Below are 14101 nucleotides of genomic sequence, written 5' to 3'. Positions count from 1 at the left end.
GAAGTAAATTCTTAAACTGTGTATTTCAGTAATGAAGATTTTGTCAATATGCTTCAACCTTTATTCTGTTTCGACACATCCAATGTTAACTCTTGAGACAATGTGTTGTATATATACATCTCCCTTAATTACTTTGAGTTTGAGCTCTTTGGCTCCCTTTCACACAACAACTTTGGACTCAAATTTATATTACCACGCCACAATTTAGGTTGCACTTAAAGGGTTTATGAAAGTCTTACTCAAAGGCAGAGATTTTTCTGCATACTGGTATCTCCATAAGTTTCATCTGCCAGAAATGAAGCCAAAAATAAATCAACTTGAAATTATGAAGCTGGCTAGTAATTATGTTCTGCGGGAGAAATTTTTAGTACTGCTGATAGGCACAGGAAGTTAAAGAACAAAATCATCCTAGCTCTGATGATTATTAGCTCATTACTTGGATATGAAAATATGATTGGTTGGGGAAGTCAAAAAGGTAGGATATATAACAAACCCTAGCATGCTGTCTTCCCTTGACGGGTGGGTTCTTTACCTTAGGAACAACTGTCATGTTTGCTGGACCTAACACTGGTAGAGGGATGTGTAGGTATCATTCAAGGAGTTATGTTCTTAGGTTCTAGACATGCTGAAAAATTAAGTTGGGCTGTTTGCTTAGTCTCAAACTTCACTTTTGGAAGTTATCTAGATTTTTCCCTGAAGAAAAAAAAAAAAAAAAAAAAAAAGGGCAAGTTCAGTGACAGACGAGTTCTTTCTCTCCTGTATTAGATGCTTTATAATGAACAAAAAGGAAATAAGCTGGCAACAATTCTTATGAGATAGAGGTTTCTGTGTCTAATTCAACAACCTTAGTTCATTTTGAAAAATGATCCATTCTCGTTACACGTTTTTGCTGATATTTAACAAGAACTGGGGTCAGATAATGGATTTAGTGGAAAAAGGTTACAGTAACTACCAAGCAGTTACCTGCTTTTTGTTGTCCTGTGCTATCAATCTTAGCTAACATTCATTTCATCTGAGTAAGAAGTCGCAATGGAACACATCCCTCACTCTCCACAATACTTAGAGCAAATCAGCTCTTACGAAACACTGCTTCTTCTTCCTCCCCCCCCCCCCCCCAAAGAACAATACACAACTACATTGAATATTGACATTCTGATGACGTATGTATGAATATTATTAAAATACCCTGAAAACCTTTAGACACATTCAACTGATGTTCATGATCTGTGAATAAACTTCCAGTAACACTTTGGTTAAAGGAACAATGTCTATTCTTTACTATTAGTACCAAATATGCACCCTTTTCAATATCAGCCTAGTGCTGCTGCTGTCTTCAAACAAAAGACTAGTTTAATGCAGCTCTCCCTGGTTGTATAGTCAGTCTGCTGAAGCTATTGCAACTCAGCACTTACTACACACAAACTTTGGTCTCTCTATGATTACTACACCTAAACTAACTACTGTACCATCCATCTAATTCCTCAACTTTCTCCTATAGCACCACATTTCAAATGGCCTCTTTCAGTTCTTGTCTAAAATATGTACTGTCCACTTTTCACTTGCATGTAAGGCATTAATAACTTCAGAAAAAACTAACACTTAAATAAATTTAGTGTTGAATGTAATTTATCTTTTTCAGAAACACTTCTTGCTATTTCCAGTCTCCATTTTAAATCCTCTCCATCTACCAGTTAAAATCAAACAATGGAAACTCCAGGTTTTGGCAGATGATGCTTGAAGTGATCACTATATCAAGTGGAGATCTGCAGATAACAGTATAGCCCCCATTTTGACCAAAACCAAGGTTGGAATCTCCCTACATGTTGGCCAGGAGCCTGAAGATTGCCTAATATCAACAAAACTGGTGGCCAAAAAATGACAGTTTGGGAATTATACAGCTTAAAGGTGTTTGATTTGACATTCTCTCTCCAGATTGGAATGTCAATATAATAAAAAGATAGATTGATACTATACAACATAGCAAACCTAAGTATTTACTTCTCCTTAAAATCCATTTCCGAAATCCTCTGGTGTTTCCTCCACTGATTGCTCAATGTATATATAGACTGAAACATGCTAGAACTGTGCATCACTCCCTTAACTACTGCTTACCTTTTAAGAGTACACCAATGTATTTGTCCTCATTTACTAGTGTAAAAACAAGAAACATGTACCATCAAAATGCTGAAAGCACGTACATTAAATGCATCCACACCTTGTCTCAATGTCCTTGCAATGCTGGTATGATCACTGTTATATGATTCAAAGAATGAGAAAACTTGAATATTTCAGCATCAAATGCAGCAATATTATCCAATATCTTAGCTCTATCCGAGTTGACCAACCACAACAAGAACCTGCATTAAAATGATTTTTTTCAAAATAAACATTCGCAACAAAAACCTTTAACCAAGCAATATGGAATTATAATCGCACCAACATATTTTGAATTTGTTTATTTGAGAAAGTCAATGTACAAACACCATGAAAGAATAGTTTACTTCTTCTTAGACACACCGACTGTCCTTCCTCTGCGGCCAGTTGTTTTCGTGTGCTGACCACGCACTCTCAAGCTGAAAAACAATTACATCAAATACATTTCACATATAAACCATAGTAATATCTGACCCTTATGAATAAAATCAAAGTGTTATAAATTATAGGTGAACATTTTCAGTAATGTAGGCTTTCACAAACGAACTGATTAATTTTTGAAGTTTATTATGGGTCATTATGAATAAACCACTTCAATTCTATTAGTTTTGAAAGATACACTTACACATACAACCCAACGAATATCTTCATTACGAGTATAGTGTCAGGAAGTCTTTTCTGAAAGTGTTTGTATGGAGTGTAGCCATGTATGGAAGTGAAACGTGGACAATAATTAGTTTAGACAAGAAGAGAATAGAAGCTTTTGAAATGTGTTGCTACAGAAAATGCTGAAGATTAGATGGGTAGATCACATAACTAATGAGGAAGTATTGAATAGGATTGGGGAGAAGAGAAGTTTGTGGCCCAACTTGACTAGAAGAAGGGATCAGTTGGGAAGGACATGTTCTGAGGCATCAAGGGATCACCAGTTTAGTATTGGAGGGCAGCGTGGAGGGTAAAAATCGTAGAGGGAGACCAAGAGATGAATACACTAAGCAGACCCAGAAGGATGTAGGTTGCAGTAGGTACTGGGAGATGAAGCTTGCACAGGATAGAGTAGCATGGAGGGCTGCATCAAACCAGTCTCTGGACTGAAGGCCACAACAACAAACCTCATTAATGGTATTACATGTTCTTGGTTAAAGTCTAGATGAGTGCCAGTGGTATCCTTGATGGTGGTGGTTCTCTATTGCTCACAGGTTGGCAACGTGTCTAATTTTGTGTAGCCAATTATTCTCATGTGGCCAATGACAGGCAAGAAAACAAGCAATGAATTCATAGTGCTGAAATTTATGAAAATTTAAGATATTGTCCAATTTGATATTTCTGTGGGTGAAACTAGTAGCAATTTTATTCATACTTTGAACTATTACTTTTGGAGTGTTGCTACAATCACATCAAAATTTCATATTTCTTCCTGTATGCCTGCTGCTCCCTCACTGGCTGCATACAATTAACAGCTGACACTATTTCCCATTGTACCTCATCGCAACTCCTGACAACATTCCTGCACCAAACAAATAAGTGCTACCACTGGCTCCACTCTAGACTTACCAATGTTCTTTATTATGAAAATTATGACATTGATCTACTATAATTAAAGTACTTCACAAGGCAATATTGTTTCAATAATTAGTTTTAGAGAAATAGGTTACTGAGAAAAACAAACAAATTCTGAGATTTTCATTTCCCCCATTCCTTAAGAAATTTGGATAACTTACCCCCAGTAGTGCCTCATTCCACGATGGGCCCTGATTTTCTTCAGCCTCTCAAGATCTTCTCGGAGCTTGCTGTCCAGGTAACTTGAGGTTAACTACAACAATTAACAATATCTTATAGAATGAGGATTTAATTTATGCAAGAGCAAATGTAAGTAAACCAATGAGTTTTGCATGAATGGCAAGAATAATTTCACCCTTATCACTTTCCTCCATTATTAAATTCAAGAATTAAACTTTCACTATACAGGACAGTAGAGTTGTGATATATCTTAAAATATTATATACCCTAGCTGTGATGGTTGTCAACAACAAGTCAAACAGCCCTTTCTGCTAGGATTTTCTACTAGACATTGCAATTGAACATATTAACTAAGGCAGGAAATCCAGAATGGAATAATCAGAACATTATGGAAACAATACTCACCATGTAGTGGAGATGTTAAGTTGCAGACAGGCACAACAAAAACATTGCTAAGCTAGTGAGTTTGCAGCCAAATGTCTTGTAAAAAGTGATACACGGGGGGGGGGGGGGGGGGGGGGGGGGGGGGGGGGGGGGGGGGGGGGGGGGGGGGGGTATCTGGAGAGCCCAGAGTAGGTAGAGCAACAGTCTGAATAAACTGACACTACCTTGCTGTTTTGTACAATGAAACAAAGCAAGGCAGGACTACAGGGCACTTTTAGATTTGCTATGTGGCTTAATAACGATTGCACCCTCTTGGACACAATATTCTGGGGAAAAACTGCTTAGTCAGATCTACAAGTAGGGACCACTCAGGAGAATTTTCTCCAGGAAAAACAAAAACTGCTATTCTACAGGCTGGAGCAGGTGATGCTGGCTTCCTAAATTGAAAGAGAATTTAATCATGGAAATCAGCAGGTAGAAGTTGGATATATTGGGAATTAGTGAAATCTGGTAGCACTAAGATCAGGGCTTCTGGTAAGATAAATACAGGGTTATAAATACAAAATCAGATAGAGGTAATACAGGACTAAATATAATATGAAAATAGGACTGTAGGTAAGCTTCAATGAACAGCTTCATGAATGCATTATAATAGCCTAGACACACACAAAGCCAACACCTACCCACTAGCACAAGTTTGTACACTAACTATAGATGAAGAAATTTAAAGACTGCATAATAAACATGGAATTATTTAAGATAATTAAGGATGAAGAATATTTGACTGCAATAGGAGAAATTCTAAAGTATGAAAAGGAGAAGGAAAATAAAGTAATGGGAGAAAGGAAAAAAAGCTGCCTGGTACTATTTTGCCGAGCAATTTAATCACTACTGCTGTAATTAAAGATCATGGACAAAAGTTGTGTACATTGAAGAGACGTGGAGACACCGATGAGTTACGGACTGATTACAGAATGGTAAGAGATTCAAAAACACATTTTAAACTGAAAGACATTTCCAGTGACAGATGTGGACTGACAAATTATTGGTAATGAAGTGTAAGTTAAAGCTGAAAAAATTCCAGAAAAGCAGAAAATTGTACAGATGGGACTAACTATTTAAAACAAGGATTTTTTTAGAGTTTTGAAGAAAGCATTAGGCAATGACAAACTGGGTAAAGAATGTATACAGGTTGCCTTCACAGATAAAACAGTGAAGGCAGGTCAGACACACAAAGACAAGGCCCTGCAGAAATTCTTGGGTAACACACATGACACCAAATGAAACAGGTACAGGGGATACAGACATCTACATTACATTAATAGTTGTTCCATGGATCATGAATACGACATTCTCACACACACACACACACACACACACACACACACACACACACACAGTTACTTCATGCATACAAATTCATCTATTGAAAAGAAGTTATTCAGAAACTTTAACAAAATTTAATTGAATAGATAAAAATCTATTCGTCAAGCAGTGGCAGAAAACTCACAAAAGAGGGTTGCAATTAGGCAAGCTTTTGGAGCTAGTGGCTCCTCCTTCAGGCACAATTTTTAATTTATTTATAAACACTGGTTGGCTATCTGTCATACTTTTAATGATATTTGGCAAATGACCAGAGATTGTGGCAGCATAATTCACCCCTTTCTGTGCCAAAGTCCAATTTAACTCAGAATGGTGAAGATCATCCTTTCTTCTAGTGTCATAGCTACGCACATTGCTATTATTTTTGAATTGAGATGGTTATTACCAAATTTCAGAAGTGGACTTCTGTATGGCAAAGGTACTGTGAATACCCAAAGTTTCTTAAATGTCTGCAAGGTTATCTTGAGTGGGCTCCAGCCATTATTCTGATTACATGCTTTCATGCAATGAATATTTTCTCTCTTTAATGATGAATTACCCCAAAACATGATACAATATGGAAGCAGTGAATGCAAATAAGCATAGTAGGCTAATTTACTGACATTTTATGATCACAATTTGCAATAACTGTAACATAAATCACTGAAACTAACCATTTCAGCATATCAATGTGTTTCTTCCAACTCAATTTCTCATCAATACACACACCCAAAAATTTTGAATTTTCTACCTTAGCAACAGACTTCTGTTCAAAGTCTATTCATCAATGGTGTTATGCCATTTACTCTACAGAATTGTATGTTATGTTTTCCCGTAATTTAGTGAGTGCATTTGTGGAGAACCACTTAATTTTCTGAAAGATACTGTTTCCAATTTCCTCGGCTAATTCTTGTTTGTTGCATGTGATTACTATAATTTTATCAGCAAAAAGAATTACCTTTGCATCTTCATGAATACAGAGCAACAAGTCATCAATATATGGAGTCCACCAGAAAAATGTATACTCTTTGTCTGGCTATCGATATAGACATTCGATTTGAGCTACGAGTGTGTTGCAGTATGGTCTTTGCCTCAACAGATGTTAGTACTTTCATCTTGGTATAGAGAAAACAAGATGGCTGGAGCACTCTACATTCGAGCAATGAAAATATATCGTTAAGTGGTTTTTCAAGTTTGATAATGGCGTTTAAGTGAAACGTCAATGGAGGTGGGAGTTTGAAACAGAACCACAAAGAACATGAACTCTTCAGAAAATTTCCATTCTGTTGCCTATTAGCTAGTAACTTGTTTTGTATGACTTAAGATTAAACATAGAATACATAAAACCAGTTAAGACAAGAGACGAGCAAGGCAGTACATATTTCTTTAATCTGTAAGTCCTGGCATTTTTTCTCTCTAATCTTGCTACAGCTTTCATGGCCTGTTTTCCCCCTGCGTAAGAATCTATTACCTCATCAAAGTTGCTTCATGAAAAAACGAAATATCATCTAATACTGAAAAACCGTTGATACAAATAGTACCCAAGACTGGTGTGGTTTCTCTATCTGATTACATGTGTTTTGTCACTGCTAGATAAAATGAAATAGACCTATCTAATATTGCAGCAACTGTAACACACCAAATGAGTTTTCACACAAATGGACATTTTTATAACACCAGAGAATATATTTCACGAAGTACCAATATCAAATGCCTATTAGGCCTACTACAAGCAAAAAGTTTTATGTTAGAAAATAGTTTCACATTTCATTCATATGCTCCAGCTTCTTAAGAATGAGATCGAAAAGTAGTCATACGAAATTTTTACATAAATATGGAATAGTCATTTTTCCACAATCTGTGTGATGTCCCCATTTCTTCTCCTTCCTTGTGCTAACAATCTTGTCACCACTAATTCTGTAGCTATTCCTGCCGGTGTCAAAACTTATTCTCCAGTTAACTTCACTAACCCTGCCAATCACCAGTTTAGTTATCCCGCATTTATTCTACAGTCAGGCATTATTACATGTCCGTACAACACATTTTCCGCACATTTTCAGAACAGAACTTAAAGGCCTGCTTGCCAGGGTCTGTACAAACGGCCCTTACTAGTGTAGCAATCTAGCCAAAAATTTGTCACCATAACATATTTTGCTGAAATTTTGTGTGAACATTCTCACATGTTTTCAGTGATCAGTGTCAGTTTCACGAACATTATTTCAATCCTTATGGAGATAGTCATTTGTTGGACCCCATAGTGCAGCTGTCATCAGTGGTCCCATGATGTTTTCACCAACTTTTGAGATACATTCTGGAAATATTTTCTTGAAAGAAACATAATTTGGTCATTGAGTATAACTTTTTCTGGCTGGTCTGCATAAAGATGATTTGAAGCAGTTGGCTGAAAATTACTATAAAAAATGCAAAGTTTTGCTTTTTATATCTCCGTAAGTAACTGGGGCAAATGTAAAACTTTGCATGTAACAACTTACTGATACTAGGTCTTAGCATATAAAATTTTACTGCTTTCAGTTGTTAACAAATAGAGGGCAGAGTTTGAATTTCCCTCAAAATGCCAAAAGTGGCTATTTTTGGTCCACTTCTATAAAAGTCGTAATCTGCAAGGTCTTTTAAATCATTTTCATCAAAAAGACTATTCTAAACCACCAAATATAACTAATTTGCTAGTATACAAAGCCACAGAAAAGGTATGTGGAAGTACATTGAAAATGGGCCTTTATTCTGCAGATACTCAAATTAAATCAGACCTCTTATGTTCTACAGTTGGTTAGAATTCGCTATGGCAGACATCAAAAGTCCTGAAGACAGGAAATGAGCTTCGGTGAGAAAAATTGCAAGTAAATCTTTGTTTTTAGACCTCTACTGCAACCAGTTCTGCAGATCCAAACTCTTTATAGAAGTTGGAATAAGGAATACAATATAAAGAATAGTTTTCTTTTTTGTGGCTATAATAATTTTAGGAAGACGCATTTGAAAAGTAATTTTTTGGGCTCTGTTATCAAAATTTTACCACAAGCAATCCCATCAGCAGTATCTGGCTGGCAGTATAGTTGTAAAGATCTACTGCAAGTTAAGGAAACCTGAAAAAAAAAAATTAAATTGAAGTAAATATAAGCTCAAGATCCTGAAAGGTATCTCCTCTAGTGTTGCCCTGACATTTCGAAGTATTATAAGCTGGGACCATGTGTAAAGAAGCCCTTGCTAGATTTCCTAACCTGTGAAGAAACTCGCATGGCGATGTATGCTGGTTTTCTCACTTTAAAATGAAACAGCAGTGAGTAAACTACGAAGGACAACATACCTACACATTTATACAATTTTTCATGTACACGCAAATGTTCCATATTTATCTTTCTTACCTGTTAGTCATTTATTTCCACTCTGGTTGTCTGAATCTATGGACTTCACTAGTAATTATAACAATGCTGATTATTCGCAAACCCAGCCACCCACAAACAGCGATTTGCATTCAAGAGCTTGCCTTTATTTGGTTCAGCTCTGTCCCCTTTTGTCTGCAAGAAAGTTTGTCGATGTGCCAGGGATTCCCCTGGCAGAGGCACTATGCACACATACAAAAGTCAACTTATGATTCATTCAGAAATCATTCAAAAACCAACAGCAATGCATTTCAAAATCATAAGAATAATTGATAGACCAAAGCACTGGAGATCACATTAGTAAAATCACTGCATAACAGTTGCAGCAGACACGGTACAAATAACCTGCAGGTTCTACACCACAGCCACATTGTGTAAATTTTGAACTTCACAGCAGTCTTCCTGACTCTTAAAACTGATTCACATTGCTGAGTGAGAATGATTAGTATGTATTGTGTAATGATGTGCTAGTTTAATTCTGGTTCAAGGTATAGCATACTGTGGTGTTACGATAGTTTCCTGTTAATATGCAACATTTGCGTGTACATGAAAAATTGTATAAATGTGTAGGTATGTTGTCCTTTGTAGTTTACTCACCGCTGTTTCATTTTAAAGTGAGAAAACCAGCATTCATCACCATGCGAGTTTCTTCACAGGTTAGGAAATCTAGCAAGGGCTTCTTTACACATGGTCCCAGCTTATAATACTTTGAAATGTCAGGGCAACACTAGAGGAGATACCTTTCAGGATCTTGAGCTTATATTTACTTTAATTTTTTTTTCAGGTTTCCTTAACTTGCAGTAGATCTTTACAACTATACTGCCAGCCAGATACTGCTGATGGGATTGCTTGTGGTAAAATTTTGATAACAGAGCCCAAAAAATTACTTTTCAAATGCGTCTTCCTAAAATTATTATAGCCACAAAAAAGAAAACTATTCTTTATATTGTATTCCTTATTCCAACTTCTATAAAGAGTTTGGATCTGCAGAACTGGTTGCAGTAGAGGTCTAAAAACAAAGATTTACTTGCAATTTTTCTCACCGAAGCTCATTTCCTGTCTTCAAGACTTTTGATGTCTGCCATAGCTAATTCTAACCAACTGTAGAACATAAGGGGTTTGATTTAATTTGAGTATCTGCAGAATAAAGGCCCATTTTCAATGTACTTCCACATACCTTTTCTGTGGCTTTGTATACTAGCAAATTAGTTATATTTGGTGGTTTAGAATAGTCTTTTTGATGAAAATGATTTAAAAGACCTTGCAGATTACGACTTTTATAGAAGTGGACCAAAAATAGCCACTTTTGGCATTTTGAGGGAAATTCAAACTCTGCCCTCTATTTGTTAACAACTGAAAGCAGTAAAATTTTATATGCTAAGACCTAGTATCAGTAAGTTGTTACATGCAAAGTTTTACATTTGCCCCAGTTACTTACGGAGATATAAAAAGCAAAACTTTGCATTTTTTATAGTAATTTTCAGCCAACTGCTTCAAATCATCTTTATGCAGACCAGCCAGAAAAAGTTATACTCAATGACCAAATTATGTTTCTTTCAAGAAAATATTTCCAGAATGTATCTCAAAAGTTGGTGAAAACATCATGGGACCACTGATGACAGCTGCACTATGGGGTCCAACAAATGACTATCTCCATAAGGACTGAAATAATGTTCTTGAAACTGACACTGATCACTGAAAACATGTGAGAATGTTCACACAAAATTTCAGCAAAATATGTTATGGTCATCCACGAATTTTTTGTGAAATCAAACAACTTGACATGGGATGGCCCAGCAATATAAATGTGTGTAACTGCACATCTGCTTTGTGTCCACGAAGTCATCACAATGGTGGACACCCCTGTTTCCAATATACATAATGTGGCAACCACAAAGTAACTGGAAACACCCATGAACAAAAATTTAAACCATGCAAAAATTCCACTTCAGCAATAAAAATTAATGGGGTGGAAAGTAGGGGGTCTTGGGCAGGGAGAAGCTAAATATATAGTCAGAATGTCACCATTCTAAAACAAATAACGAAAAATTATGAACACAAAAGCCTCAGGAATAAACTCAACCAATAACCACAAAAAATCTGGAATCTAACATTTCATTTGGCCTATGTAGCTCAAAGGGAAATGAGTATATATAGATCATGTTGTTGCCCACAATAGCAACCAACCAATGACTTCACATCCATAGATGGTACTGAACACAAAAAAAATAACTTTCAAACCACTAACAAATTGACAAGCTAACAATTTCAAAACCAAAAATAAATCAGTAGCCAATAATGACACTGAAATCAACTGCCAAGGCAGAAGAATAATTCAGACAACACGTCACACAGCACTATGGTCAATACTGCAATACTCTCCAACAATTTAAAAACAAGCAACACACTAGAGTGCGCCATCACTTACTCCAACTCACACTTTGCAAAAAATTTCTAACATGCTGCCTCTCAATGACATCATACAACAACTCTTACATCAAGGGTCAAAACAGATGGGTGGAACTGGACCCTTTCACTAACCCATTGGTCCCATAGTTAATTTCATGTATTAACAAAACTTGCTGTTACACTGTTTGGTACGGTCACACTAGTCAAACCTTTCAAAACCAAAAATAAATGTGGTCAACATTTTAGTGCTAGTTATAATACACAGTATTAATGACAGAGCAGAAGCATGTAATGGAGATTAAGTCAGTGCTGCAAATTTACACACCACGCTTGAACACCTAATTGCATGACATTTGTGAAGTCCATATCTTAAGACTACAAAATATTGTCTTTTGTAAATTATGGATAAGGGCATATGCTCTATAATAAAATTTCTCTGGTGTAGCAGTCGAACACGTACTGAGCTTACTAATGCATCAGATTAATTTAAACATTTAATTGTACAGAACCACTTTCCTGAACTCAAAAATCTAACAAAGTTCAGACTTTTTAAAATTACCAGCTCAGAAATATTAGCGGGGTTCGTCCTGGTGAACTAAATCGTACGTAACTTACTAATGGAAGGAACTGTGGGGTAAAACCTGTCGAGAGGTCAAAGCTCGGCCGCAGTAAACAAATTCGAAGGATACAATTACTCAACCATCATGCTCACATTTAACTAATATTCCACCAAGTACAGTGTGCAAGACGCATCAATGTGAAACAATTTGCCATTTTCAATGTCAAACAACTATAATAACAAACCTGAGAGTATTTTCCATCGACAATGTCCTTCTGCCTATTAAGAAACCAGTCTGGAATTTTATACTGGCGAGGATTGCTCATAATAGTCACAATCTTCTCCACCTGAAAGAAGCAAAACGACGTAAGTTTACCCATTTTTCATCATATGGCGAATTAAATCTCTCAAACATTTCACATACGTACCTCCTCTTCAGTGCATTCACCGGCTCTCTTGTCCAAGTCAATATTAGCCTTCTTTAAAACTATATTAGCATAACGTCGACCGACTCCTTTAATTGCTGTCATTGCGAACATAACTTTCCGCTTTCCGTCAATATTCGTGCCCATGACACGAAGAATGTGTTGGAATTTCTCTGGTATCACGAGAGACTGAGAAGAACAATAACCATATTAAAACACTGTAGGAATACATATTTTTTCCACAATCTCTAGAAAACACTACTCTAAAAGAAGATGGGTAAATTTGCAACAGATTACTAGCTTACCATTTCGGAAACGCTCTCCTCTGCCTAACGTGGCCTGCTACAAAATGAACGCCAAAGAAGTTAGTAGTGAATGTGATGGTGGTGCAGCGTCAATACGATTAGATCAAATCGCAAAGATAGCTTACCCCATAAAGTCGCAGACATTACAATTAATATACAATAAAATCAACGAAAGCGATTTATATACGGTGACAATAAAAGCATATTATAAACAACGGAAATGTACGTATATAGAATAACTTCGGGTAATTTACTTCGAAGGTTAAGAAGGAAATATCTATCTATTGACTTCTAATTCTACCTTGCATGAACGTTTATGATGCCAGTTTATAACACTAATAGCAACAAACAGCATTTAAACAAAATTTGGTGAGCGAACAACGATAAAACAGCATGAACGTTTATGATGCCAGTTTATAACACTAATAGCAACAAACAGCATTTAAACAAAATTTGGTGAGCGAACAACGATAAAACAGCAAACTGATTATTTCCACAAGACGTCAAATAACGGAACAACAGAAGTCATCGCCATCAAATGGTAGTATATCGACATTAAGGCCCGTCCACACGTAACGATCTGTCTGCGCAAATATCTGCGCACATGACATCTGCGCAGACAGATCGTTGCGTGTCGACACAAGATTTGCACCAACCTAAGGTGTGTGCAAACCTGGAAGTTGGAGGTTTGAGCGAAACCTCTCAAATCTGTGGGTTCAAACCACATCTGCACTGACAAGTTGGAGCGTGTGGACAGGAGATGGCCGCAAATCTGACACGAAACAGCTGTTTGCTCAGTCTAGTGTTTGTATTTGTGCGCACAGGGCATTAAAATGGCCGACACTCGTCAGTGTTCTCGAGAGTTTGTAATAGAATTCATTGAAATATATAGAAACCACCCATGTTTGTGGAAGATTAAAGTAAATAATATAGTGACCGAGACAAAAAGACAGCAGCATACGATGCTATAATTGAAAAATTGCGGGTATTATTTCACTCAACTCTTGTTTCGATATTGCAGTTGAAAATTCCAAATCGTTGTAGCTCCTTCCTGTTGCTAGGAATCTTAATGTTACCGCCAGTCGTTCATGAGGAGAGATTGCCCTTCTCTATACAAGTATTTTTTCTCATAATATGAGGGGTTACAAGCTTTAAGAGATAATTATAAGTTCCGACATCCATCCGCAAATAATTTCGCCAGTCGTTAAGTTCGCCCTGCAACTCTCGCAGTAAATTTACGCGAGAAAACTGCTTTCGCTTTAGCAGCCACTGCCCACACCATTTTGAACGCTTTCTCTGTTTCTGGTCTGAATGTTTTTTGCAACTCAAGTTGCGAACACAGACCACAACAGAACTTCCTTTATT

General features: G+C 36.6%; 1 protein-coding gene across 1 annotated transcript; it reads right to left on the bottom strand.

Annotated features, from left to right (window-relative positions):
• Positions 1-2441: 2441 nt before the first annotated feature.
• LOC124616169 (40S ribosomal protein S18) lies at positions 2442-12859 on the bottom strand. The gene is made up of 5 exons (XM_047144451.1): positions 12737-12859; positions 12435-12620; positions 12252-12353; positions 3876-3967; positions 2442-2573 (listed from the first exon to the last, which is right to left on the bottom strand). Exons 1-5 carry the CDS (start codon positions 12737-12739, stop codon positions 2498-2500), a joined length of 459 nt encoding a protein of 152 aa, XP_047000407.1. The 5' UTR covers positions 12740-12859; the 3' UTR covers positions 2442-2497.
• Between the last annotated feature and the right edge of the window lie 1242 nt (positions 12860-14101).

Source organism: Schistocerca americana, chromosome 5 (assembly GCF_021461395.2).
Source record: "Schistocerca americana isolate TAMUIC-IGC-003095 chromosome 5, iqSchAmer2.1, whole genome shotgun sequence".
Taxonomy (NCBI): Eukaryota; Metazoa; Arthropoda; class Insecta; order Orthoptera; family Acrididae; genus Schistocerca; species Schistocerca americana.
This window is presented reverse-complemented; position numbering and strand designations above follow the sequence as displayed.